Here is a 23,036-nt window from a genome sequence, read left to right as displayed (position 1 = left end):
GGGCAGGCGGGGCAGGGGCAGAGAGATGGAGAGAGAAAATCGAAAGCAGGCTATGGGCGGACAGCAGCAAGCTCCATACAGGTTCAAACCTGTGAATTGCAAGATCATGACCTGAGCCTAAGTCTGACACTCAACATACTGAGCCACCCAGGTGCCGCAATATTTGGGGAATTACTAACCAATCCTTAGTTTTCGCTGTCTCATTTTCACAGAAATCTAGTATTTCCAAACATCATAATTTATGACAAACTTGTTAAACTCAGTAGGCATTTGCCATTTACCTGTGCAATGGCTGACCAAAACACACAGAAATGTGAAGGGCAGATGAGGCAAAATCCCGATTATTGCTTGTAGCGCTGCCATAACAAAATACCACAGACGAGTGGCTTAAACAATAGAAGTCTATTTTGTCACAGTTCTGGAGGCTGGAAGTCTGAGATCAAGGTGCTGACAGGTTGATTTCTTCTGGGACCTCTCTTCTTGGCTTGTAGATGGCAGTCTTCTCCCTCTGTCATCATATGTTCTTTCCTCAGTGCACATACATGTCTGTATCCAATTTCCCTTTTTTTAAGGACACGGGGGCATATTGGATTGGGGCTTACTCTAATGTCCTCAGTTAGCCTCCAGATAGTCACATTTTGAGGTTAGGACTTTGACATATAAATTTGGGATAGGGGTGACATAATTTAGCCCATAGCATTGCTTTATATGAAATCCTTGCCCAGAGGAAAGGAATGATAGCAAGAATTCCAGACAAGTAAAAGTAATTAGTCCAAAATGTCATTTAAACAGCTAACCTTATTAGGTGTACAATTTCCTGAAGAAAATTTCACGAAAGCCATTTTTAAAAATGATTCAAAGTAATTGCTTTTTCTTTCAGCTCTCTTTAAATTACCTCAAAATTCTCTTCCCACAGATGGTTACTGAGTAAATACCTCTTATTTTGCCCCAAATGAAGTTCACCAAAGATAAAGTATCGTACACAGAATGTTCTATGTGTTTTTATTTATTAGGATTGTGTAGAGCTGTCATCCTTCTATCATACATATACAGCAATATTCAAACATCTGATACTGACATAACTTACTGACAAATTCTGATACTAAACACAGAATAGTTCTATTTTAACAATAAAAACAAAACCAGTGAGTTTATCTTAGAAGATTTAAATTCAGGCCATTATTTCACAATCTGGAAGTCTGAGTACTCCAGCTTTAAGATGACTTTCTCATTCCTGAAGTTTGCTCTATCAATGTGCGATTTGGGACTTCCTCTTGTCTCAAGCCATTCCTGCATTTGACGCACTTTAGAGATGGGACCTTGCAACTGTCCTTGCACTGTGCCCTGGTCAGTGTTCTGGACCCAGCCAACCAATCCCAGCTTTTTACCCTCAGCCTAAGGGAAAGAAAAATATGAGAGAGAGAAAAATACAGTGAGACTGAACAAAACAGTGCGACTACAATCTGTTGCCAGAATCTTGGCCTAGAATCAAGCCACTGAAACTAATTTGATATTGTCCAGAACACTCAAAACAGAACTACAGCAAAGAGAATCTCATTGACCTTGACATGAAGTGTTGGCCACTTGATGCCATTTCCTTCTTCTACCCTATAAAACCCAGGCACTAGAAATTTTCATTATGTAATCAGTTTGGTTAAGTACTAAAGACTTAAGTACTAAAGCAAATCAGATGCTTTCAAAATGATTCCCTGAGGCCGATTGTTGTTAGGATACTGGGCTGTATCTTGCTCATTTTCCCTTCTCCTAATCGAGAATCTAGTGGGTATATTAAACAGAAAAAGCATGAAGTTATCTGATCCTTCTCTTTGTCGTTAGCCAAGACCACACCTAAACAAATCCAGATGAATGAGTGTCCATTATATCTTTAAAAATCATTATCTCCTGGTCAACTCGTTCCTTTGTTCTCACTGTAGAAAAATTGTCTAACCCAAAGTCTTTATGCTACATCCAAAGCCCACTTTCTATCCCTCCTTCTAGAACAGGAAGAAGCATATAGTGATAAGCCTCTGAACATCAGTTTCATAAGACTATATAACTATTAGGTTTTCATTTGATTTTCTTTCTTCTGTCTAAATAATCACAGCACCTTTAAAGTTGAATAAGTTAGTGCTCGCTTCAGTAGCACATATGCTAAAGTTGAATAAGTTTATGAAGACCATCTGATCGTTGTAGTTGCTTTTATCTTAGCCTTTCCAATGTTCTTTCCTTTAAGTCATTAAACTGTGGAATGACTGGTAAACTGGGAAACGTAGCAATGTTTACAGGTAATTTTTTTGGGTAAAACTTGCAAGCAGGGATATTATAAAAGTTATTGTTAAAGTAACCTGTGTAAATGGAAGGAATTGAGTTACAAAAGAAAATGGGAGTTAACATGATTGCACGCCCAAATGCCAGAGTAGTGACCTAGTAAATATGGGAAATTGCTGCAGTTGGCCAAAGAAAATGTTATGCACAGCAAAACCATGTTTGATGAGAAACTAAAGTATCTATCAAATCAGTTATGTTCAAAGCAAAGATATATTTGTATAACGAACAAAGAGACTGCAGTCAAATAAATAACAAATTTAAGGGATACAGAGAAAATTAAGGAATGAAGAAAAATAGAAGATACCTACAGCACACATTAAGTGCCAAAATGGTGGCATAAAAAAAGAACACAAGAGAACGGATTTTAAGAAGACTACATCCAACTGACTTTGTATAACAATTGTACTCTTCTGCTTAAGTTAACCGAGGAGACTTCAATATCCCTAGATCTTAGAAGCTACCTTATATGGTAACTAGATATAATAATGTTTGTATTGAGTTGTAAGCAGTTTATAGTCACATTAATCTTTAAATTGCAATGTGATTTATCTGAACTCCTGAGAGTGAAAAAAAACACTCCCAAGTTTGATTGGTGTTGAGAATGGGAATTTCCTGTAGGTTTTACTTGTGCATTTGATTCTGTTCTTATTTTTATTTTTATTATTTTTTTAAAGCTTATTTATTTACTTTGAGAGAGATAGAGACAGCGCAAGTGGAGGGAAGGGCACAGAGAGAGGGAGAGAGAGAATCCCAAGCAGGCTGTCAGCACAGAGCTCAACACAAGGCTTGAACCTGCAAAAGCCTGATATCATGACCTGAGCCAAACCCAAGAGTTGGATGCTTAACCAACTGAGCCATCCAGGTGCCCCTGTTCTTATTTTTCTTTTTAAAGTTTATTTATTTATTTTGAGAGAGCGCAGGGGAATGTCAGAGAGAGGGAGGGGCACTTGGGAGGCTCAACTGGTTGAGCAGCTGACTCTTGATTTCCACTCAAGTTATGATCTCCCAGTTTGTGGGATCAAGCCCTGCACTGGGCACTGCACTGACAGCTCAGAGCCTGCTTAGGATTTTCCCTCTCTCTCTCGCTACCTCCCTGGCTTGCTTGTGTGCTTTCTCTCTCTCTCTAAATAAATGAATAAACACACTATAGGGGCGCCTGGGTGGCTCAGTCGGTTAAGCATCTGACTTCGGCTCAGGTCATGATCTCACGGTTTGTGGGTTTGAGCCCCGCGTCGGGCTCTGTGCTGACAGCCAGCTCAGATCCCGGAGCCTACTTCAGATTCTGTGTCTCCCTCTCTCTCTGGCCCTCCCCTGCTCATGCTCTCTCTCTCTCTCTCTCTGAGAAATAAATAAAACATTTAAAAAACAAATACACTATAAATAAACAAACAAACAAACAAATAAATACTTAAAAACCTTTTCTAAAGAGAGAGAGGGAGGGGGAGAGAGAGAGCATCCTAAGCAAGTTCTGCTCACCACAGAGGCCAACTTAGGGCCTGATCTCACGAAAGTAAGATCACAACCTGAGCTGCTATCAAGAGTTGGATGCTTAACAGGCTGAGCCACCTAGGTTCCTCTATTCTGTTCTTATTTTTAAATAATAGCATATTTTTAAATGATAGCATAATGTTGCTGAATCATGTTCAGTTTTGAATATCTACAAACAAGTGAACAGTGTTTGTTCCTAAGAAAATTACAGGAAGCTAATTCTTCCTCATAACCATATTCTGGAAACATTATTTTAAGGAATATAATCACCAACTCCAGTCTCAATCTAAAAAGAAAGTCCTTTCAGATCCATAACCTAGACTTCCAGCTTAGGAAACTAGAAAAGCGAGATCAAGCTAAAATTCAAAACAAGCAGAAAGATAAAAATAATAAAGATTAGAGTAAGAGCTAATAAAATAGAGAACAGAAAAAAAGGAGAAAAATCCATGAAACCACAAGTTGGTTCTTTAGAAAGATCAACAGAATTGCCAAACCTTTAGCTAGACTGATAAAGAAAAAGAGAGAGACGTCTCAAATTACTAAAATCAGTCATTAAAGAAGGGACATCACCATCAACTTTACAAAAATAAAAAGGATTATAAGAGAATACCACAAACAATTGTGTACCAACAAATTAGATAACTTCAATGAAAAGTGAAGATTCTTAAAAAGACTCAAACTACTTAAGAAGAAATAGACAATCTGAATAGACCTGTACTAACTAAAGAGACTGAATTAGTAACTTAAAACTTCCCACAAAGAAAGGCCCAGGACTAGATGGCTCCACAAGTGAATATTATACCAAATGTTTAAAGAAGAGTCTTTCACCAATCCTTCACAAGTTCTTCCACAAAACACAAGAAAACTCTTCCCAAATGTTTATTAAGCCAGTATTACCCTCATATCAAAACTGGGCAAAGACATCACAAGAGAAAAAAAAAAAAAACCAAAAAACTATAAGCTAATAATACTTGTGAATACGGATGTAAAACTCCTCAACAAAATAGGAACAAACCAAATCCAGCAACATATAAAAAGGATGGCAATTTTTCACCAAGAAAAATTGGGATTTATCCTAGGAATGCAAGGTTGGTTCAACATAGAAAAATCAATACACCATAGCTTTAAAAATCATATTAATTAAAGCATATTAATAATAAAATGTAATATACCATATTAACAAATAAAACAGAAACCAGATAAAACCAGAGGATCATCTCATAGATGAAGAAAAAGCATCTGACAAAAATCAAACACTCATACTGAGAATAGAAGGAAACATCCTCAACCTGATAAAAAGGCATCTGTGAAAAACCCACAGCAACATCATACCTAATGGTGAAAGATTGAACACTTTCTCCCTATGATCAGGAACAAGACAAGTGGCTCTTGCCACATCTACTCAGTATTATCCGGGAGGTTCTAGTCAGGGCAGGGAAAAAGAAATAACAAGCATTCAAAGTGGAAAGGAAGAAGTAAAACTACCTTTATTCACAGACAACATATCTTATATACAGAAAAATCTTAAGGGATAAACTCATACACACAAATTAGAACTAATAAACAAGTTCACAAGATTGCAGGATATAAGATCAATATACAAAAATCAACTGTATTTCTATACACTGGCAATGAACAATGAAAAATGAAATTAAGGGAACAGATCCATTTATAATAGCACTGAATATATTTCTTAGGACTAAATTTAACAAAAGAAGTACCAGATTTACATATGGACAACTATAAAATATTGTTGAAAGCAACTGAAGATGTAAATAAACAGAAAGACATCCCATGCTCAAAAATTGGAAGACAATCTTGTTAAGATGACAATACTTCCTAAATTTACCTATAGATTAAAAAAATTTTTTTAATGTTTATTTATTTTTGAGAGAACAAGAGATAGAGCACAAGTAGAGTAGGAGCAGAGAGAGAGGGAGACACAGAATCCGAAGCAGGCTACAGGCTCTGAGCTGTCAGCACAGAGCCCGATGCAGGGCTGGAACCCACGAACTGCAAGATCATGACCTGAAATGAAGGCAGATGCTTAACCGACTGAGTCACCCAGGTGCCCCAGGATCTACAGATTTTAAGCAGTCTTTATTAAAATCCCAGCTGCCTTCTTGCAGACATTGACAAATTGATTGTAAAATTCACATGGAAACATAAAGAACCCAGTATGGATCAAAATAATCTTGAAAAGGAAGAACAAATTTGGAGGACTCACACATCCCAATTTCAAAACTTACTTCAAAGCTACAATAATCAAGACAGTATGCTACTGACATAAGGGGTGAAGGGACAGTAGAGAAAGCTGGGCTACACTACTGCCTGGTCCTTTCCCCTCAACAACTTTAACTAATCTTTAATACTATCACCTCAGTTTACTAAGACACAGGAATTTACCCTGCATAGTTGGTACCAAAGCTAACTGGAACATAGCTCTTGCTTTAAGCAATTCTCTTTTTCAACAAGCACTTCATGTATGAGTATGAAACAGGAGGAAATGTTTTGCAAGTGATTGGAAAAAGAGGTATGACATATAACATTCATATTTCAAAGATTCAGGATTGAATTTTATGTCCCACAGTACCAGGACTGTGACACTTGGATAGTTCTTCAGTCTTAATTCATTATCTTTGGGGTTGGCGATACAATGGGGAGGCCTGATACCCTCTTACAGACACAGAAAGCAAACTGAGTGGTGTTTGTATGCTGAGGAGGTAGAGTCTGGCTGTCAATGGTTTGTTCATCTCCACAATTACTCTCTATTACTCTAGTAGGAATACTAGATTCCATGTTCAGTGTTACCATTACTTACCCTGGAATAAAGTATTTTTACTAGAAAAGCTTTAGCTTGAAAAGGTAAACTCTTCTTTCAAAGCCATAATGAGTAGAAAGGAATCAAGTGGGAGAACAGGGGAGACTAAAGAAATAAAAGAGGTCTGAAGAAAATGCAGCAGCTACAACGGAAACAATTACATAAATTGCATAAATATCAATCGTTCATCTAAATGCCATCTGACCAATGTTAGCTTTCCTACAAGAACTGTGATCTGGTTTGATGAGGCCACAACAGGGAGAACTGGGGAAGCCCTCAGTTCCTCTGGGGGAGAGAGAAGCTCATTAATATGTGCTTAGGTACTCTGTTATCATTGTCAGGAAAGACCAGTAATAACAGCAGATGATTTTGCCATTTGTATTGCATTTCACCCACTGCAAAGCATTTTCAGACCCGTTGCTCCACAAACCACCATGCAGCTACCACACAGGCAGCTTCTCCCAACACACACATTTGTTAGGAACACTGTCTCCTGTTCCCATACACATAGCCTAGCTATGTTCCCAAAGCCTCTAGGCCACATACCTGAGTGTACTTGCGGAAAAACACCCCTTGGACCTTCCCAAAAATCTCATAATCCACTGATAACAGGGTGTCCCCTTCTGCCATGTTCATGCTCAAACCTGTCAGGGACCACAAAAGCAGAAAAGTAAAGGGCTCGATATTCTATCCCAGGACCCCAAATCCTGAAGAAGAAAGGGCCATACCCACACTTCTCCATCTGTAACCACTGCGACCTCTCCCTGACATTATGGTCCTCTAACTTCAGAGCACAGAAACAGATACGTGCAAGCGCGGGTATGCTAAGTAACAGGAAGACATCCGGGCCGAGGAGCTTCGGGTCGCAACTCCCCACAGAACCCCCTGTTGGGTTAATTACCTGCTTATCCAACTACCTCCCTAAACCCATCCCTTGTCCGGCTCCCTCTCCATCCCTTCCTCTTCCCACGGACCTGGTCCCCTCGGCCACCAGAGTCCCCTTCTACCAACATTTTAGGGGCAATCAAACTATGAGCAAGCTAAGGGGCCCTGGCCCAGGCTCACCCTCCACGTCCTCCTCTCAGGCGCCTGGACTACACCGGCGACCCGCACCCCAACGGTTCCCACAGCCCAGTAACCTCGGCGCCCGGAAGCCTAGAGAACAGCTCCTCCTTCGCTGTCTCTCATGCTCATCACCTCGTCCGACCAATCAGAAATGGAGCGCTCGGCCCAGAGCCCGCCCAGAAGGCGGGATTTCCATAGGGCTAGTCTGGGAGCGCCGGCCAGCCTCGGGTCGGGGATCTGTCCAGGGTCTTAGCTCTGATTCTTCAAACCCAGGCCTCACCTCACTTCCGTCTCTTAAGCGCACCTCTTTTCTCATTTTTCCCGTGGGGAGAAAGACATACGTGAAGAAGCACTTGAGATAAATTCACTCACTCAATAAATATTTACTGAAAGAAAGCCTTCTGTGTGCCAGGCACATTTCTACGTGGTTGACCTACATTAGTGGACAAAAAAAGGTCACTGGTCTGGAGGTACTTAAATTTTGGAGGTGGGAGATAGACGGTAGACATTAAATACCATAAACAAATAAATTGGATAGGACACCTATAGGTCTACCCCGTCTTACTGTATTTCACTTTATTGCAGTTCACAGATATTACATTTTTTTACAAATTGAAGGTTTGTGGCAATCCTCATTAAGTCTAACAGCACCATTTTTCCCCCAAACAGCATTTGCTCACTTTGTGTCTGAGTTGCCCTTTGGTAATTCTCACAACATTTCAAACTTTTTCATCATTATTATATTTGTTATGGTGACCTATGATCGGTGATTATGACTCACTGAAAGCTCAGATGATAGTTAGCATTTTTTAGCAAAGTATTTTTCAAATTAAGGTATATACATTTTTTAAAGCCCTAATGCAATTGCATACATAATAGACTACAATATAGTGCACTGGGAAAGCAGTGCCTATAAAAGTTATATTTCTATTTGATTCACATTATTACAACCTTCACTTTATTACAGTGATTTGGAACAGAGCCCATGATGCCTGGTACCTTTCTGCCCTGACTTTTTCTCTCAGGTCTCAAATTTTGGGCCATGCCCAAGTATGGAATTGGTAGCAAGGGAGATAAGTAAATAGAAGTCCCAGTGGAGGTTATTTTTCCTCCCGTGCTTCTGGAAGCTGCCCATGAGATTCTATCTTACTATGAAAACTCCAAATAATGCTTATCTAAATCAACCAATCACAAGCACAAGCTAAATCCATGACCCTGGAATCACAATTGAATCAATCAATCTAAGCCAAATGACCAAAACACATGAATTTTTTTTTTTCAAAAAAGGAAGTTGTCAAGGGGGTTGTGGCTGATGAATGTTAAGAGTACAGTCCCCTTGCAGGCATTTGAGTACAGCTACCCTTGTGATTAAGAATGCATGCAAAGGAAAATGTGGCATTTGTTGTTCCTCTTTGGATTGCTTCTATGCATTACATCCCTTCATAACAGAAGACTCTATATGTGAATATTTCAGGTGGGCAGACTTGGTGAGGTGAGATGGATTTGTAATGGAAGTCATAAAGATTAATCATTTTGCTTGTTCTGCCACTGAAAAGTGAGGATCTAGATCCTGAGGAATCATATAACCTTAGTGCTAGAGTCGGGGTGAAGGTGGGGTGGGAACCTGGATTGAATGTTATACTCGGAAATATTTGAAAACAATGCGAAACAGAGTGCCTGGCTGACGTTATTTCTTTCTCTAAAATTCATTTGAAATGTTAATTTATTTTTGAGACAGAGAGAGTGCAAGCAGGAGAGGGGCAGAGAGAGGAGACACAGAATCCAAAGCAGGCTCCAGGCTCTGAGCTGTCAGCACAGAGCCTAATGTGGGGCTCAAACTCACAAACTGTGAGATCATGACCTGAGCTGAAGTTGGACGCTTAGCTGAGTCACCCAGGCGCCCCTCAAATTCATTAAAAAAACCCACACAACTAGTTTCTCTATAGAATTAAAAGAAAAAAAAAACCTATTGTCTGCTACATATGGGACAGTGTAGAATATACAAAGATGAATTATATATGTATAATCTTTGTCTTCAAAGAATTTATTTAGGGGGTGCTTCAGTGGCTCAGTTGGTTGAACATCTGACATCAGTTCAGGTCATGATCTCAGTTTGTGAGTTTGAGCCTCACATTGGACTTGCTGCTATCAGCGCAAACCCCACTTCAGATCTTTTGTTCCCCTCCTCTGTCTTTCCCCCACTTGCATTCTCACTCTCAAAAATAAATGAAACATTAAAAAAATATTTTAAAGGCTTTATTTAGTATAAGGGATGAATATGCATGCAAATAATTACAATAAAGTATACAACATACTCATCAAATCCATGAACATCCATTGAGAGCTCATCATGAGTCAGCCCTGTCCTACCACAAAGACAGAAAATATCTGAAAGCACAAAGGACCAAAAAGACTCATTTTGACTGGGAAGATTGGGAAAGTGTTCTTGAAGGAAGTTGCACATTATCCAAGGTTACACAACCACAACCAGTAAGTGATAGAGCTGGGATTTACTTCCAGGCAGTCTGAGTACAGAGCTCACTCCCAGAAATGTTATGCTCTGCCACCTTCCAGTGCATGGAACTTGGGGAAGGTAGTACGGCTGAGATAAGAAAGTGGAAAAAAAAAAGTGCAAGTAGTCAGGTGTGGCTAGACCATGGGTTCTCAACCCTGGCTAACCATTAGGACATCAGGGGAAGCTTTTAAAAATACCAATACCCATGTCTCACCCCAGAAATTGCTTTCCAGGGAGTCCTAAAGGTCAGCCAAAGTTGCTATCCACTGGGCTAGACTCCAGAGAGACAGGGCTGGAAAGGTAGGCTAGACCCAATCTAGCAGATTCAAATACCATGTTAAATTATGTGTTTCAACTTGAAAGGGAAAGATAAAGGTATAGGTAATGATATAGGTAAAGAAGAAGCCACTAGGTAGGTGAATGATGGGGATCAGAGGTAATAGGATAATTACTCTGGCAGCAGCATAAAAAATGAGCTTTGGGAACAGATGTTGAAGCAAGAATAGCAGTCAGGAGAGTGAGGCTGTCTGAATGAAAAGTGAGGAAGAACTCACAAAGGACAATAGAAATATAAAGTCAGTCAAAGGGGTGCCCAGATGGCTCATTCCATTTAGCAACTGACTCTAGGTTTCTAGGTCATGATCTCATGGTTCGTAAGTTTGAGCCTTGCATTGGGTTCTGCACTGTTTGAGCCTGTTTGGCATTCTCTCTCCCTCCCTCTCTTTCTCTGCTGCACACACACACTCTCTCTCAAAATAAATAAATAAATGTAAAAAAAAAAAAAAAAGGAACAGTCATGTATGAGACATTGCAGACTAAATTCAACAGAACCTGCTGACTAGTTAAACAGAAGGGGGGACAAAGAGGGAGGAGTGGAAGATGACACGCTATCAGCATGAAAGAGAACACTGGACAATAGGTAGATGCAGAAATGGGGAGATGATCATGAGTTTGTTTTCTGTCATGCTGAGTTTGAGGTTCCTGAGGAACATTCATGTGGAGGTGCTAAATGGGCAGTTGGAAGTTTGAGTCTGTAACTAAGGAGAGAGTGCTAAGCTGAGTATCATTTAAACACAGGTGAGATCAGAAATGTCAGCATTTGGCTGAAATCATTAAGGGAGAGAATGTCTGGAACTGCGTACATATGAGAAATAAGAGGGCTTTGGAGAACACCAAATTTGGGGGGCAGGTGAGGAGAAGAGAGGGCCAAGGGAGGGAAAAATCAATGGTGGCAAATGAATAGGCTGAAGAAATAGCAGCTTTTGTCTTTGGCCATCGTGAAGTCACTGGCAGCCTGGAAGTTAAATAAAATGGAAATGATGGAAGCCAGACCACAATGGACTGGACAATGAGGGGCAGATGAGAGAGTGGGGACTGCAAATGTACAGCTATCTATTAAGAAGTCTTGTGGAGAAGAAGAGAAATGAATGGGACCCTAAGATGAGAAGCAGCAGGTCATGGGGAATGAGGTTTGCTCTGCAGGGGAAGGTTAAACGTATTTTAAAACCAAAGAGAAGGAGTGTGTGGGTAGATACAACTTGAAGTGAACAAGATGGAGGGATAAAGTGATGGAGTCAATTCCCGGAGGGTACTGGACGGGACTAATTCAACAGAACTCATGGAAAGAGAAATATCCTTTCTCCTCAGAAACAAGAGGGAAGAAATTCAAGATGGAAGGAGGCACCCTAGGAAATTCTGGCAGACTGGAGAGGGGCTGTAGGAGTTGATGACAGGCAGGCCAGATGCTGAGATAATCGGGACCGTCAGAGTAGCGGGAAATGTCTGAAACTGCATAACAGGGAAGGCAGTGGAATCCGCTAGGAAAGAAAACAAGGAATCAAAAAGGACTGCTCTGGAGGGCCCACCAAGGAATTTCTCTGTAACATATAAAGCTGTAATATGACATGTTGAAGCATTAACACCGACTACTGCTGTCCCTTTTATTTCCCATGTGCATTAATCTTTTGAGTAGTTACAGGGAAAAAGTAAACCGCCTGTTTTCAAACAGCTTACACAAATGAACTGAAGCATGAAGACAAATAAACGCTCTTCTAATGTTAACAAGTTATAGAATATCATGTAGTGTCGAAACCAGGTTATACTGATTATTTTCGATCTGGTAGTTAACTTTATTATCATTACACTTGGCTGAGTCACTGTTGGGCCCCACAAAGAGACGGCCAGAGTTACCGCGTGAGAGTAAAACATTATATCAAAATAATTAGATTGGCTACAAAAACTACCTCGGAAAGACACTGAGTAGCAAAACCTAGCCAAGTTGCTAAAATTTGACCGCAAGCTCCAAACTATTGGGTAAGAAAAGCACGGAGGGACAGCCATACCTGGGGCCCGTACAAAGCAGCCGAGCGTGCTAAGAAAGGCTATCAGCAGGCCCACTCCCGCTAAGCGGGCGAACACCGGAATCCTGCGGCAGAACGACTCCAAGGCACATCTAGGGGCTCTGCCTTTTGCCAGAGAAGGGCACACCCCAGGGTCTGGGAGCATCGTTCTCAGGAAAATACAAGTTCTTTGATGGAGCCCCAGAAGAGCCTCTCCCGCCCCCTCTCCCGTTCCCCAAGGGCAGGGCGGGACCGAGCTGCAGAGTTGGCGGGACACCGGGTCAAGGGACACTCAAACTGACCACACCCCCCGCGGGCGGCTCCCGACCGCATGCGGACTGCGCCTGCGCACGCTTGCCGGGCTGCGCTCGCGGCTAGCGCAGGGGCTGGGCACGCATGCCCTCCCGTCTCCAGGCAACGGGAATAACAGAGGCCACCTAAGAGCGCCTGCGCGGCGGTCGGTTGAGGTGGGGGTCTGGTCTGGAAAACTAAGTCCTGGGGTTTTCCCTGAGAAGGAACGGTCGTCATTATCTCAGGTACGAGGAAGGGGGGACAGACATGGGGTCAGCACCTCGACCCCCCAAGAGCTCCATGGACAGAAGAGCGAGGGCTTGTTCCCAGAGCGGAATCCCCAGTGGGGGCGCCCCGGCTGACCCTGTAGGACAGAGCGTGACTTCGGCCTTCCTGATCTAAAAGCTGTGGCAGCCAGGTGAGGTGGCTCCCGCCTCGCAGCTTACAGACCTTCCGCAGTCTGCACCGCGGGGACTCCTTGGGTGAGAGTTTGGCAGCCAGGCACCTGCTGCAGGCCCTGAGCGGCCTGTGTTTGGAATGAAGAACGGTTCCCGCAGGAGGCAAGCCCTGAGAGCTCTCTGTGCCAGTCACTTACCTCTGGACCTCAGTTTGCTCACCTGTGAGATGATAGGGCTGAATTCTGAGTCCTAAGGTCCCTAACTGCCAGTCGTGTAACAGAGTGAAACGTTCAGTTTATGGGTGAAGAAAACGAGCCAGCAAGGGGGAAGTTGCTTTTCCTGTGTCACAGGCCTAACCCGTGACTTTCAATCCAATAGCTCTTGCCATTAAATCTTTCCACCCTCTAGGGAGCATACTGTGGATGGCAGAGGCTGGTCCTGGAATAAAGCTAGGTGGCAGGAACCCCCGTGTCACATTCATTTTTCTATTCTCAGGACCTAATAAGTACCCACAGGAAATAATAAGCATTCACCAAAAGCTTGTTGGAGGAAAGCTCTGGCATACCCATCACCACTGTCCCTAAAAAGTTCAACAGACTATGTAGGTAGGACAAATGTGGAAACAGTTTACTTTAGCAACTGGGGTGGACCTCAGACAAACTCGTCACATATATCTGGTTTAAATCTCCCCTAGGCTTCAGTCCAGTCCCTGAATGGCTGGGCTCCAGTTGGCGCCGCGTCTGTCTGTGGGCGTTATGCTCCCATATAATAAAGCAGAAGCTCCAGGGCTCCTCTCAGCTAAGCAAGAGCCCTGTGAAAAAGGGGACTCTTCTCAGCGGTCCTCGATGGGGCACCTGAGGAACAATTTCCCGCAGAAGGTTTTGAGCCACAAAGAGCTGATGCTGAAGAACCTCTACACTCCCTCCAAATGGAATATGTACAGCAAAGCTCGGAGCTACTCCTATCCCCAGTGTGTTGGAATTGGCCAGCAAGATTCAAGAAGCAATCCCCAGGGCCAAGCAAAGGGTTCCTTTTACTCATCAGATCCTCAGTCCTGGTGTCCCAAGGCAGATAACCAGGAATTCATCCCCATTATAAAGAAGCGAGTTGGGGTGGACCGGGCATACCCGCTGAAACCTGTGTTCCACAGGAAGTCTCATAGTACAAGTGAAGCTGCCATTGATGGGGACCAGAATGTCTCTCCGAGACCCCCTGAACCAAGAGGGTTTCCATGCAGCAGCGTTGGCTCAAGGAACTGGGTGAATTCATCTGGGGCTCGTGCTGTTGCTGCCACACAGGAGGAGCGGGCTGTAGCAGATCCCACCAGGACTGAGTGGGTGCAGATCCAAAGACTAGAAGCTGCAGGGGAGAGCTTACAGGAGGAAATCCGAAGAAAAGAGAACCTCCTAAGGGAAAAGCTGAAGAAGACAGAGGAGGAACTCAGAAGGATTCAGAAAGAAAAGGAACAGGCTAAGGAGAATGAAAACAGAGAGCTACAGAGAATGACACTCGCCAGGAGAGTTAAAGGTCATAGCAACACCACATACAAATCTACCTTCTCCCCAGAATTGGGGGCTGAGGGGGTCTTCAGTAGACACAGGGGAGAGGATGAAACTAGGAGATGGCCTCAAGAAAATTCTAGTCCACTCCAGTTCTCTGATGATGGAATACAGAAGCTCAAAAGGGAGAGACTGGTGGCAAGCAATAACAAAATCCGAGACTTAGGGCCACCAAAAGAGTTTTCCCAGTCTTCAGAAGTGCCAGGCAGTGCTTTACAGGGATCCGCCAGCAATTTTAGTCTGTCTAGGGCACCAGACTCATCAGTTTCCAGCTGTTCTACTGAAGAGCCAGAACTTGGCGAATGTAGCCATTGTGGCCGCAAGTTTCTCTTGCTCAGGCTGGAGAGACACTCCAACGTCTGCAGCAGGATGCAGAGTTCGAAGAGGAAAGTGTTTGACTCCTCCAAGGCCCGGGCCAAGGGCACAGAACTAGAGCAGTACTTGGACTGGAAGGGACCAGCCCCAGCCTCAGTCAAGGTAACAAGGCAAGGGCCTTATGGATTTGACTTTGAGTGGGGGGCATTGTAAAGGGACTGTTATATCAGTTTTCTTTAGAAAAAGCTCATGTGTCATGTAGGGAGAAAGTGAGAATTAACATTTATTGATTACTACTGGGTGCCAGTCACGGTGGTGGGAGCTTTTCATAAGACCCTCACCACAACCCTTTGGGGGTTTCATTGTCTCTTATTTTATCAATTCAAAAATCAAGCCTCAGAGAATTTTACTTGCTTGAGATCACAGAAGGCCTTAAGTGGCTGAGTCAGCCTATAATTGTGGGTTGGAATGACTTCAAAATCTAGACTTAAAAAATATTATGTCCTATTGATTATAAAAGTAATACATGTTTACTGTGGAAAATGCAAAACATAGGAAAAATATAAAGGGAAAAAAACCCAATGCAGCAGTTCACTCCCCTGAGAGAACTCCTTGCTCTTTGCAATATGCCACCTCCCAAGATTGGGATTTGTTACTACTCCTATAACCATGTCTACATTTTGAAGGTTAGCTCAGTTTTGGTATACTTTCTTAGTAAGTACATAAAACACAATTAAGTTTGCAATCCTTTCTCTCCTGATTATAAACACCTTAAAGGTAGAGAACTTCACTTTTGGTTAACATTCCAACAGCAAAAAAACTAGGTTGTAAAAAACCTGTGAGATACTTCTGTGGTAAGTTTAGGGGTACCTCACAGGCACATCTGGACAGTCAGATCTGGAGAAGATTGTCTCATGGATAAATCCGCCACGCCGTCAACGTTTTGCCCCTTGGTTTATAAATGAGTGCTTCTCAAAGTGTGGCATGCTGGCAAACATTTTTATTTTAGTAGTTTTAGTGTGTGTTAGAAAAATAGAACATCATATGAAGCCCGTGGTGTCTAGGAATCATGAACTTAAAAGAAAATATGAAGTAATCTATAGTAGGAAGAATAAAGTGAAAGTGGTATGCAAATGATCAAAGTTTGGGAAAGCTGAGACACATGACCTCAAAGCCCCATTCAAATCTAATTTTCTAACAAAATATGAGAGCATATTCTGTTTTCATTTCTTTTCAACACTCCCTCTGCTGCACTAGCATCTCTTGTCTGTTTTAAGCACTTTACAGTTTATATGCTTATTTGCTGGTGCCTTTGAAAACTCAAATTTATGTGGTGGCTGTTAGAAGTCATTTGCAGTTATTTCTTTCAGTACAATTTGGAAGATCACCACAAGAAAGTCCCTCTGTGTTCAGCGATAATCTGCCTGAGGTCCAGTTTCCAGCATTTTGCTCTTTCACATAATGATATGATCACCGTTTCCTGCTCTTTCCTGTTTTCTTTCTGGTCAACCCAATAATCCACTGGGGTCTTCTCTATCCCACTATAGTGGTTATTTCTGGCCAACACCTAAAAGAGTCTTGTGTTTCTTAAATTCCTAAATACATTAGGAGTGAAGCAAAAGAATTGGGTTTCTAAGATCAGACCTTCTAGCTTTGTGGAAACTGGTTTGGGGAAATATGTTGCATTGAGGACACCAAAGCAGAAACGGTCTGGATTGAGATGCGCTCCCCTCCTTGGAATGTCCCAAGTCTTATTTGAAAGCTTTATGCCTTTGGAAGCTGAGTGGTTTGTGTCTCCCTCTTATTCCTCTAGTGTACTCATGAGAATAGGTGATTTTCCTTGTGTCCTTTAATTTTCCCATAACTTCCAGCAGACTTGTACCACCGGTCTGTCTACTGGACCCTAAGCATTTGAACACAGGGACCACATCTTTGTGCTCTGTGATTGACAAGTGTTAACTGAATAAAATTTCAATATGATGAATTCAAGTGTAACTATCATATAGTTGAGGAACTTCTCCCTAATTCTTTTTAAAATTCCTGGATTCTGGGGGCGCCTGGGTGGCTCAGTCATTTAAGCGTTGGACTTTGGCTCATGTCAAATCTCACAGTTCGTGGGTTCGAGCCCCGCAATGGGCTCTGCGCTGACAACTCAGAGCCTGGAGCCTGTTTCGGATTCCGTGTCTCCCTCTCTCTCTGCCCCTCCCCAATTCATCTTCTGTCTCTCTCTCTCAAAAATAAACTATAAAAATTTAAAAAAAATAAAGTTCATGAATTCTGTCTCTAACACTCAGATTCTCTTGCCTTCTTGTTTGTTTAATTCAGTAAGACTCCTGAAGGATCCTTTTCCTTTGATAATATCTCTTCCTGTTACTCATCATTACTGATGTCAGATCACCAAGCAGCTACTTGCCTTCTTTCTTTTTTCTTCTTTTAAGAATTAATTTATATTAATCTAAGTAATATTTGAATACATTTTTAAAATCATGTACCGAGTGAGTGACCTTATTATAAGGCAGATAAGCGGGATCCTGCCTCACCCCTCTCCATCCTAACCTGGCTCCCAGCAGCGGCCTTCAGTTCTGATAGATGACTTCTTTAGTATGTATTTCCATATTTCTCAATAATATGCTTATTTTCTTGATTAGTCCATTGTACACATTATCTATTGACTTCCTCTTATGAGTGCTGTGGATAAAGCTCTCTTTCACATCTCCTCTCATTTTTCTCTTTCCCTTCTCTTTCCATTGTAATGGAATCACAATTTGGGGTTAAGCCAGTAATCAGCCTTTCCATTATAATAACCATGTAAATGTTGTTCATTGATGAGTGAACAAATTCTGCCTCTGCCCACATGCACCTGGAATTAATAGTTGACTCATGTTTTCATTTGCTTGGTTTCTTACATACCGGTCTCTAATTTTTCCCCCCTAAGTGATCCGTCTGATGTCAGACACCTGTTAATGTTTTTGTAAATGTTCAAACACTTCTTATAATCCATCAGTTTGATTTTTTTTTTTCCTGTTTACTTCTGGAAACCTCTCTCCCACACTCTTTTTCCTCCTGTGCCAGTCTGGACTAGTTATTCTCTAGGCCTGGTGCAGACTTGTTTTGGGACTTCATTTTGTTTCTCTTATGTGTTGGGTCCCATTTCAAGCTTCTTATGTCTTCTCTTTTCTTGCCTTACTCTTTGCTTTACTGAAGCTTTCAAGAAATGTGCATGGGAGGCATGGTTTTTGTCTCGGAATCAATGAAAATATCTATATAATAGCATTCTATTCGATTGATGATTTGGCCAGGTATAGAACTCTAGGTAGAAAATGAATTGCTATTAGAACTTTTAAGGCATTTTCCCACCAGGTTTTAGCATCCAATGTTACTTTTGAGAACTCTGATGCTGTTTTGTTTCTGCTCCCCAACAGGAAATCTCTTCTGGTGTTTCTCTTTTTCTGAAAGCTTACATGATTCTCTATTCTGAAATTCTGAAATTTTACAATGATTGTGTTGGATACTTGGTAGGCCATTTCAATTTCATGAGCAGTGACCTTAATTCTAGGAATGTTTATTGTATTATTTCTTTAATAATTTCCTCCTTGTGCTTTTTCTGTTCTTTTTGAAACTCCTATTGGTCAGGTGTTGGACTTCTTGGATTGGCTTTCTAATTTTCTAATGTTCTCTACTTTCTATCTTGATATTTTTTTCCCAGAGTAATTTCCATGACAGTATTTTACAACATTTCTGTTTTTATTTTTAGCTATCACAGTTTATTTTTAGCTATCACAGTTTGGTTTATAGTAGTTCCTTCTGGTTCTCTGGTTGTTAAGTTTTCCTTTACCTGCTTTGTTGCTGTTCCCTGAGGGAGCAGGAACAAGTTCACGTACTTATTTTTGTTTTTCTCTTATTAGAGCTTCACTCAAATATCTGGTGATCCTAGGCTGTCCACTCATATTTAAGCTTAAGTGGGGCTTGTTCATATTAGGGTTATCAAATAGTGATTCTTTTCATTGGGGTCACTCAGGGTCAGCATCTAGTGGCTTTTCTCTCAACTGCTTCATGCATCCAGAGAACTCCTGTCTCCTACAAGGGTGCCAATGTGTTGGATATCCTGGGAGCTGAGTGGGGGAAACAGGCCAACAGTTCCATAATTTGTCATGTACACTTGCACTTAATCCCTATTTTCGGCCTCAATATTAACCCTGTTTTCTGCTTTGCTTGGGCTTCCTGAATCTGAAACCTGTCTGGTTCAGTTTCTCCAAAGAATAAATCCTGCTATCCTGTGAGGGTGCTGGTAATGATGAACACTTGGATACGCAAGATGGCAGAGGGGCCCCGGGGATCCAGTTTATTCTCACCATGCACGTACTTGTGAGCACTGAGCCTCTCAGTACTATCCCCCTGGGCAGGCCCTTAGCTTAAGTGCCTCCACTCTGGCAAATCAGCTCTGCTGCTCCTTTCCTGTGCTCTTCAACTTTATGGGTGAGCACCCTTTACATTCCCTTCCTACATTTTATTCTCACGAAGACTCAGGAGATGAGGTAAACGCCAAGTTGAATGATCCATCTTCCTCTTACTTACAGGCTGAACCTCCTCAGAAGAGCACCTGGAGACAGAAGCATGAGTCTTTCATCCGTACCCTCCGTCAGGCTCGAGAGGTCCAGCAGGTAACTGCCAAAGGTGGAAACCCTTCAGACTTGCCTCCCATCCTGCCTGCAGAAAATCCAGATTATATTCAGTGTCCTCACTGTAGTCGCCACTTTGCCCCCAAGGTGTCTGAGCGGCACATTCCCAAGTGTAAGACCATCAAGAACCGGCCTCCACCTCCAAGGAGGCATTACAGTTGAATGGACAACAGTGGAAGCCTCCTTGATAATTCAGAAGGCTCTATGTCTCTTCAGCAGTACATGGGAGTAGGAGAATTTGATGGAAAACAGAACTAAAAGTTTTCTACCTCCCACATCTGCCTGCAGAGCTTAAATCAGTGAGGAGAGACCCCCATTGCTAAGCGGCAGGAGGCAAAAGGAAGCCTCAGTTTCCCACTAAGTTATCACCTCAGGCTGGTGTGCCTTGTCATTGCCCTAAGAACTGATGGGTGAAGACACTCAAGAGTAGCAAGCGGGCTGCATTAAAGCTCTCTTTTCGCAAGCCTGACTTGTGATTTGTGCTGGTTAAGTGCCTGCATTCGCTGTGCCTTCTTACCACTGCCTCTGCACATATATCTGTGGTTCCAATTACCTCTTCTTATTCTTGCAAGAAGTTGGTTCATGGATTGTGTTGGGTCAGAGGATCAGGATCACCTAGGTGGTATCTCTTATGAAAAATAAGATGATTTTTGCTTTAAGGCAAATGATAATTTATCCTTGACTTCCTTGATGCATGGTCCTGGCCAAAAGCCAATACAAACAGGTCAGGTTAAGGAGCCAGTTTATCCTCAATCCTCCCGTGGTTACTTAATTAAGGGACCCTCATCTTTATGTGCTTTACAGGGTAAGGAATGGGAAGCACCCTGTATGTCTCAGTAGTTGTTCTTTTCTAATGGTTTTCATATCAAAAAAAAAAAAAAAGAAGGAAGAAACTTCAGTTTCAGCTACTGCTACCATTCTGCTTTGAAATCAGCTTGTTTGTATTGCTTTTTAAATGAGGAGCAAAATCTACCATCAAAGCAAGCTGAGACACTGCAGTGTCACATGTCCCTCCCCATTATACCACAGTAGACTCTATTTTAGGAAGTAAACTGATGAAAAAAGATACCAGGTCTTTTTAATTTTCCCAGTGCAGAACTGTGCATACTGCAAGTAACCTTCATAATTCGACCTCCAACAAATGGGGTTTAGAGATTTAAAATTAAATAATAAAATGAATGAGTCCTAGATTGTTCAAATGGGAGAAATGATAAGGTAATGCCTCTCAGGGTTATATCAGTTCAGATAGGATGAAGATTGAACAACAGATCTGAAATAACTGTAGGATTATTGTCCTGAGACCATCACACAATCAGTTGAGCATCCCACTTCGGCTCAGGGCATGATCTGATAGTTCGTGGGTTCAAGCCCCACACTGGGCTCTGTGCTGACAGCTCAGAGCCTGGAGCCTGCTTCAGATTCTGTGACTCTCTCTTTCTCTCCCTCTCTCAAAAATAAGTAAACATTAAAAAAAAATACTGGAGAAAAAACACTCAACCTGACCTGGGCCAACGTGACTAGGCAGCCAATAAAGCCATATTTTACTAAACGATAAATGGCCACTCACCCTTGTTCCATTTCCTCTGCAGCTTCTGCTGAGTGAGCTAACAGATCAGACCAATATGAAATGTGAATTTAAAGTTTTAGCTGTGAAGCTACAGGACACTGGGCTGAAAAAAATGTACATACTTAAACAGTACATATTATTGCTTTATGTTCTTAATTGTTGCAAAGAAGAGGGATCACATAATGGAGCTTTAGGTAGGCCACTTGAAGAGCCCTCATGCACACAATGGATAAGTAAATCAATATATACATTCATTCCCCAGGCAAGTCTAGTGAGGTACAAATTCTAAGTTTCACACTTGATGGTAAAAGCAATAGATGGCAAGAATGAGCTATGGCAAAGGCCACAAAGTGGTAGTTTATGGACTGCTTTGTCCTACAGATATGTTTTATTTGGCTGGCGTGGAACTAAAATTAGATTGACATTTAAAAATTGGGATATGGAGGGGCACCTGGGTGGCTCAGTTGGTTAAGTGTCCGACTTCAGCTCAGGTCATGATCTCGCAGTCTGTGGGTTCGAGCCCCTCAATGGGCTCTGTGTTGACAGCTCAGAGCCTGGATCCTGCCTCAGATTCTGTGTCTCCTTCTCTCTCTCTGCCCCTCTCCTGCTCATGCCTGTCTCTCTCTCTCTCAAATGTAAATTAAAAAAAATAAAAAATAAAAATTGGGATATGGGTGGCTGAGTCAGTTAAGTGTTTGACTTCAGCTCAGGTCATGATCTCATGGTTTGTGGGTTCAAGCCCCGCATCAGGCTCTGTGCTGACAACTCAGAGGTTGGAGCCTGCTTCGGACTCTGTGTCTCCCTCTCTCTGTACCCCTCCCTGGCTTGTGCTCTCTCTCTCTCAAAATTAAACGTTACGGAGAATCTCTTGACAAGCCAGAAGTTCTGGAACCCTCAGGCCAGCAACCCTGGACCACACCATGGAGTGTCCTTCAGACAGGCTGGCCTCTCAGATCACCACAGCCCCACCTGGCCTGCTTCACTTATTTGCCTTATCTGCCTGGCTCAACAGGCTCTTGGGTTTGGGATTCCTGAATGATGTTATTAAGTTCACAGATGAAGGTCCTCCAGGGGAAAAAATGTATGTGTGGGGAGTGCTTTCTTCAGACACAGGAAGCAGTTATTCATTCTTACATTGCTAGAGAAACAAAACAATAGTCAATGCCTTAGTGTTCCCTCCATTCTCAACATGTTTAGGCCTTGATTATATTAAATTTAGCTCGATCTGCTCTTTGGGAAGAGGTCAGAATCCTTTTTTAGAAAAAGTCCCTTCCTGGATAGCAGAGAATAGTGGATAAATATTGCTTGTTAATATCCATGTCTTATACTACTTTATCCAAGAACCTTCAGTACATGCAAATGTTATAAATTTTAAAGTTCGAAAGGTTCAACAATCAGAAAAAAAATCTCATGGTGAAACTTGCTTCATATAAAAGTATATGCAGACGTACTGAGAGAATATCTCTTAAGAGCAGTGTATTTAATGCAGCACAGTACCTTTCAGCCAACATTGGCTTTTGGTCATTAATTTATCATTCGTCACAACTACAAAGGAGGTAGCACAGATGTTATATAGTGTTTTTCTCTCTAATGTTCCTGATTCTGTGAGGTTTAGTGATCAGCACGTTCATTTCCGTAGTTAATCACTCAAGTAATGAATGATTGTTGGCT

General features: G+C 42.0%; 2 protein-coding genes across 4 annotated transcripts; one reads left to right on the top strand and one right to left on the bottom strand.

The window, feature by feature from the left end:
* Positions 1 to 974: 974 nt before the first annotated feature.
* Positions 975 to 12,788, bottom strand: ACYP1 (acylphosphatase 1). Of its 2 annotated transcripts, none has more exons than XM_077750678.1 (3): positions 12,560 to 12,788; positions 7,184 to 7,281; positions 975 to 1,395 (listed from the first exon to the last, which is right to left on the bottom strand). In XM_077750678.1, exons 1-3 carry the CDS (start codon positions 12,720 to 12,722, stop codon positions 1,180 to 1,182), a joined length of 477 nt encoding a protein of 158 aa, XP_077606804.1. In that variant the 5' UTR covers positions 12,723 to 12,788; the 3' UTR covers positions 975 to 1,179. The 2 variants fall into 2 exon arrangements, with proteins under 2 accessions (XP_077606804.1, XP_077606805.1); XM_077750679.1 differs by lacking the exon at positions 12,560 to 12,788 and adding an exon at positions 7,703 to 7,797.
* Positions 12,789 to 12,998: 210 nt separating this feature from the next.
* On the top strand, positions 12,999 to 20,261 carry ZC2HC1C (zinc finger C2HC-type containing 1C). Of its 2 annotated transcripts, none has more exons than XM_077750791.1 (3): positions 12,999 to 13,092; positions 13,940 to 15,281; positions 19,697 to 20,261. In XM_077750791.1, exons 2-3 carry the CDS (start codon positions 13,959 to 13,961, stop codon positions 19,958 to 19,960), a joined length of 1,587 nt encoding a protein of 528 aa, XP_077606917.1. In that variant the 5' UTR covers positions 12,999 to 13,092; positions 13,940 to 13,958; the 3' UTR covers positions 19,961 to 20,261. The 2 variants fall into 2 exon arrangements, with proteins under 2 accessions (XP_077606917.1, XP_077606916.1); XM_077750790.1 differs by having other exon boundaries at positions 12,999 to 13,265.
* Positions 20,262 to 23,036: the final 2,775 nt, after the last annotated feature.

The sequence above is a fragment of the Crocuta crocuta genome, unplaced genomic scaffold, assembly GCF_008692635.1.
Source record: "Crocuta crocuta isolate KB4526 unplaced genomic scaffold, BGI_CrCroc_1.0 scaffold186, whole genome shotgun sequence".
In the NCBI taxonomy this organism is placed as follows: domain Eukaryota; kingdom Metazoa; phylum Chordata; class Mammalia; order Carnivora; family Hyaenidae; genus Crocuta; species Crocuta crocuta.
Note: the sequence above shows the minus strand (reverse complement) of the source record. Positions and strands in the feature narration are given on the sequence as shown.

What these genes read in the sequence shown, in the direction of transcription:
- ACYP1 (XM_077750678.1), bottom strand. Translation starts at nt 12,722, where the DNA reads ATGCTCCCAGACCCTGGGGTGTGCCCTTCTCTGGCAAAAGGCAGAGCC. An exon ending in CTGCTTTGTACGGGCCCCAG is followed by an intron (nt 7,282 to 12,559) that starts GTATGGCTGTCC and finishes GGTCCCTGACAG; the next exon opens with GTTTGAGCATGAACATGGCA. An exon ending in TTTTCCGCAAGTACACTCAG is followed by an intron (nt 1,396 to 7,183) that starts GTATGTGGCCTA and finishes TCTTTCCCTTAG; the next exon opens with GCTGAGGGTAAAAAGCTGGG.
- ZC2HC1C (XM_077750791.1), top strand. Translation starts at nt 13,959, where the DNA reads ATGGCTGGGCTCCAGTTGGCGCCGCGTCTGTCTGTGGGCGTTATGCTC. An exon ending in CAGCCCCAGCCTCAGTCAAG is followed by an intron (nt 15,282 to 19,696) that starts GTAACAAGGCAA and finishes TCTTACTTACAG; the next exon opens with GCTGAACCTCCTCAGAAGAG.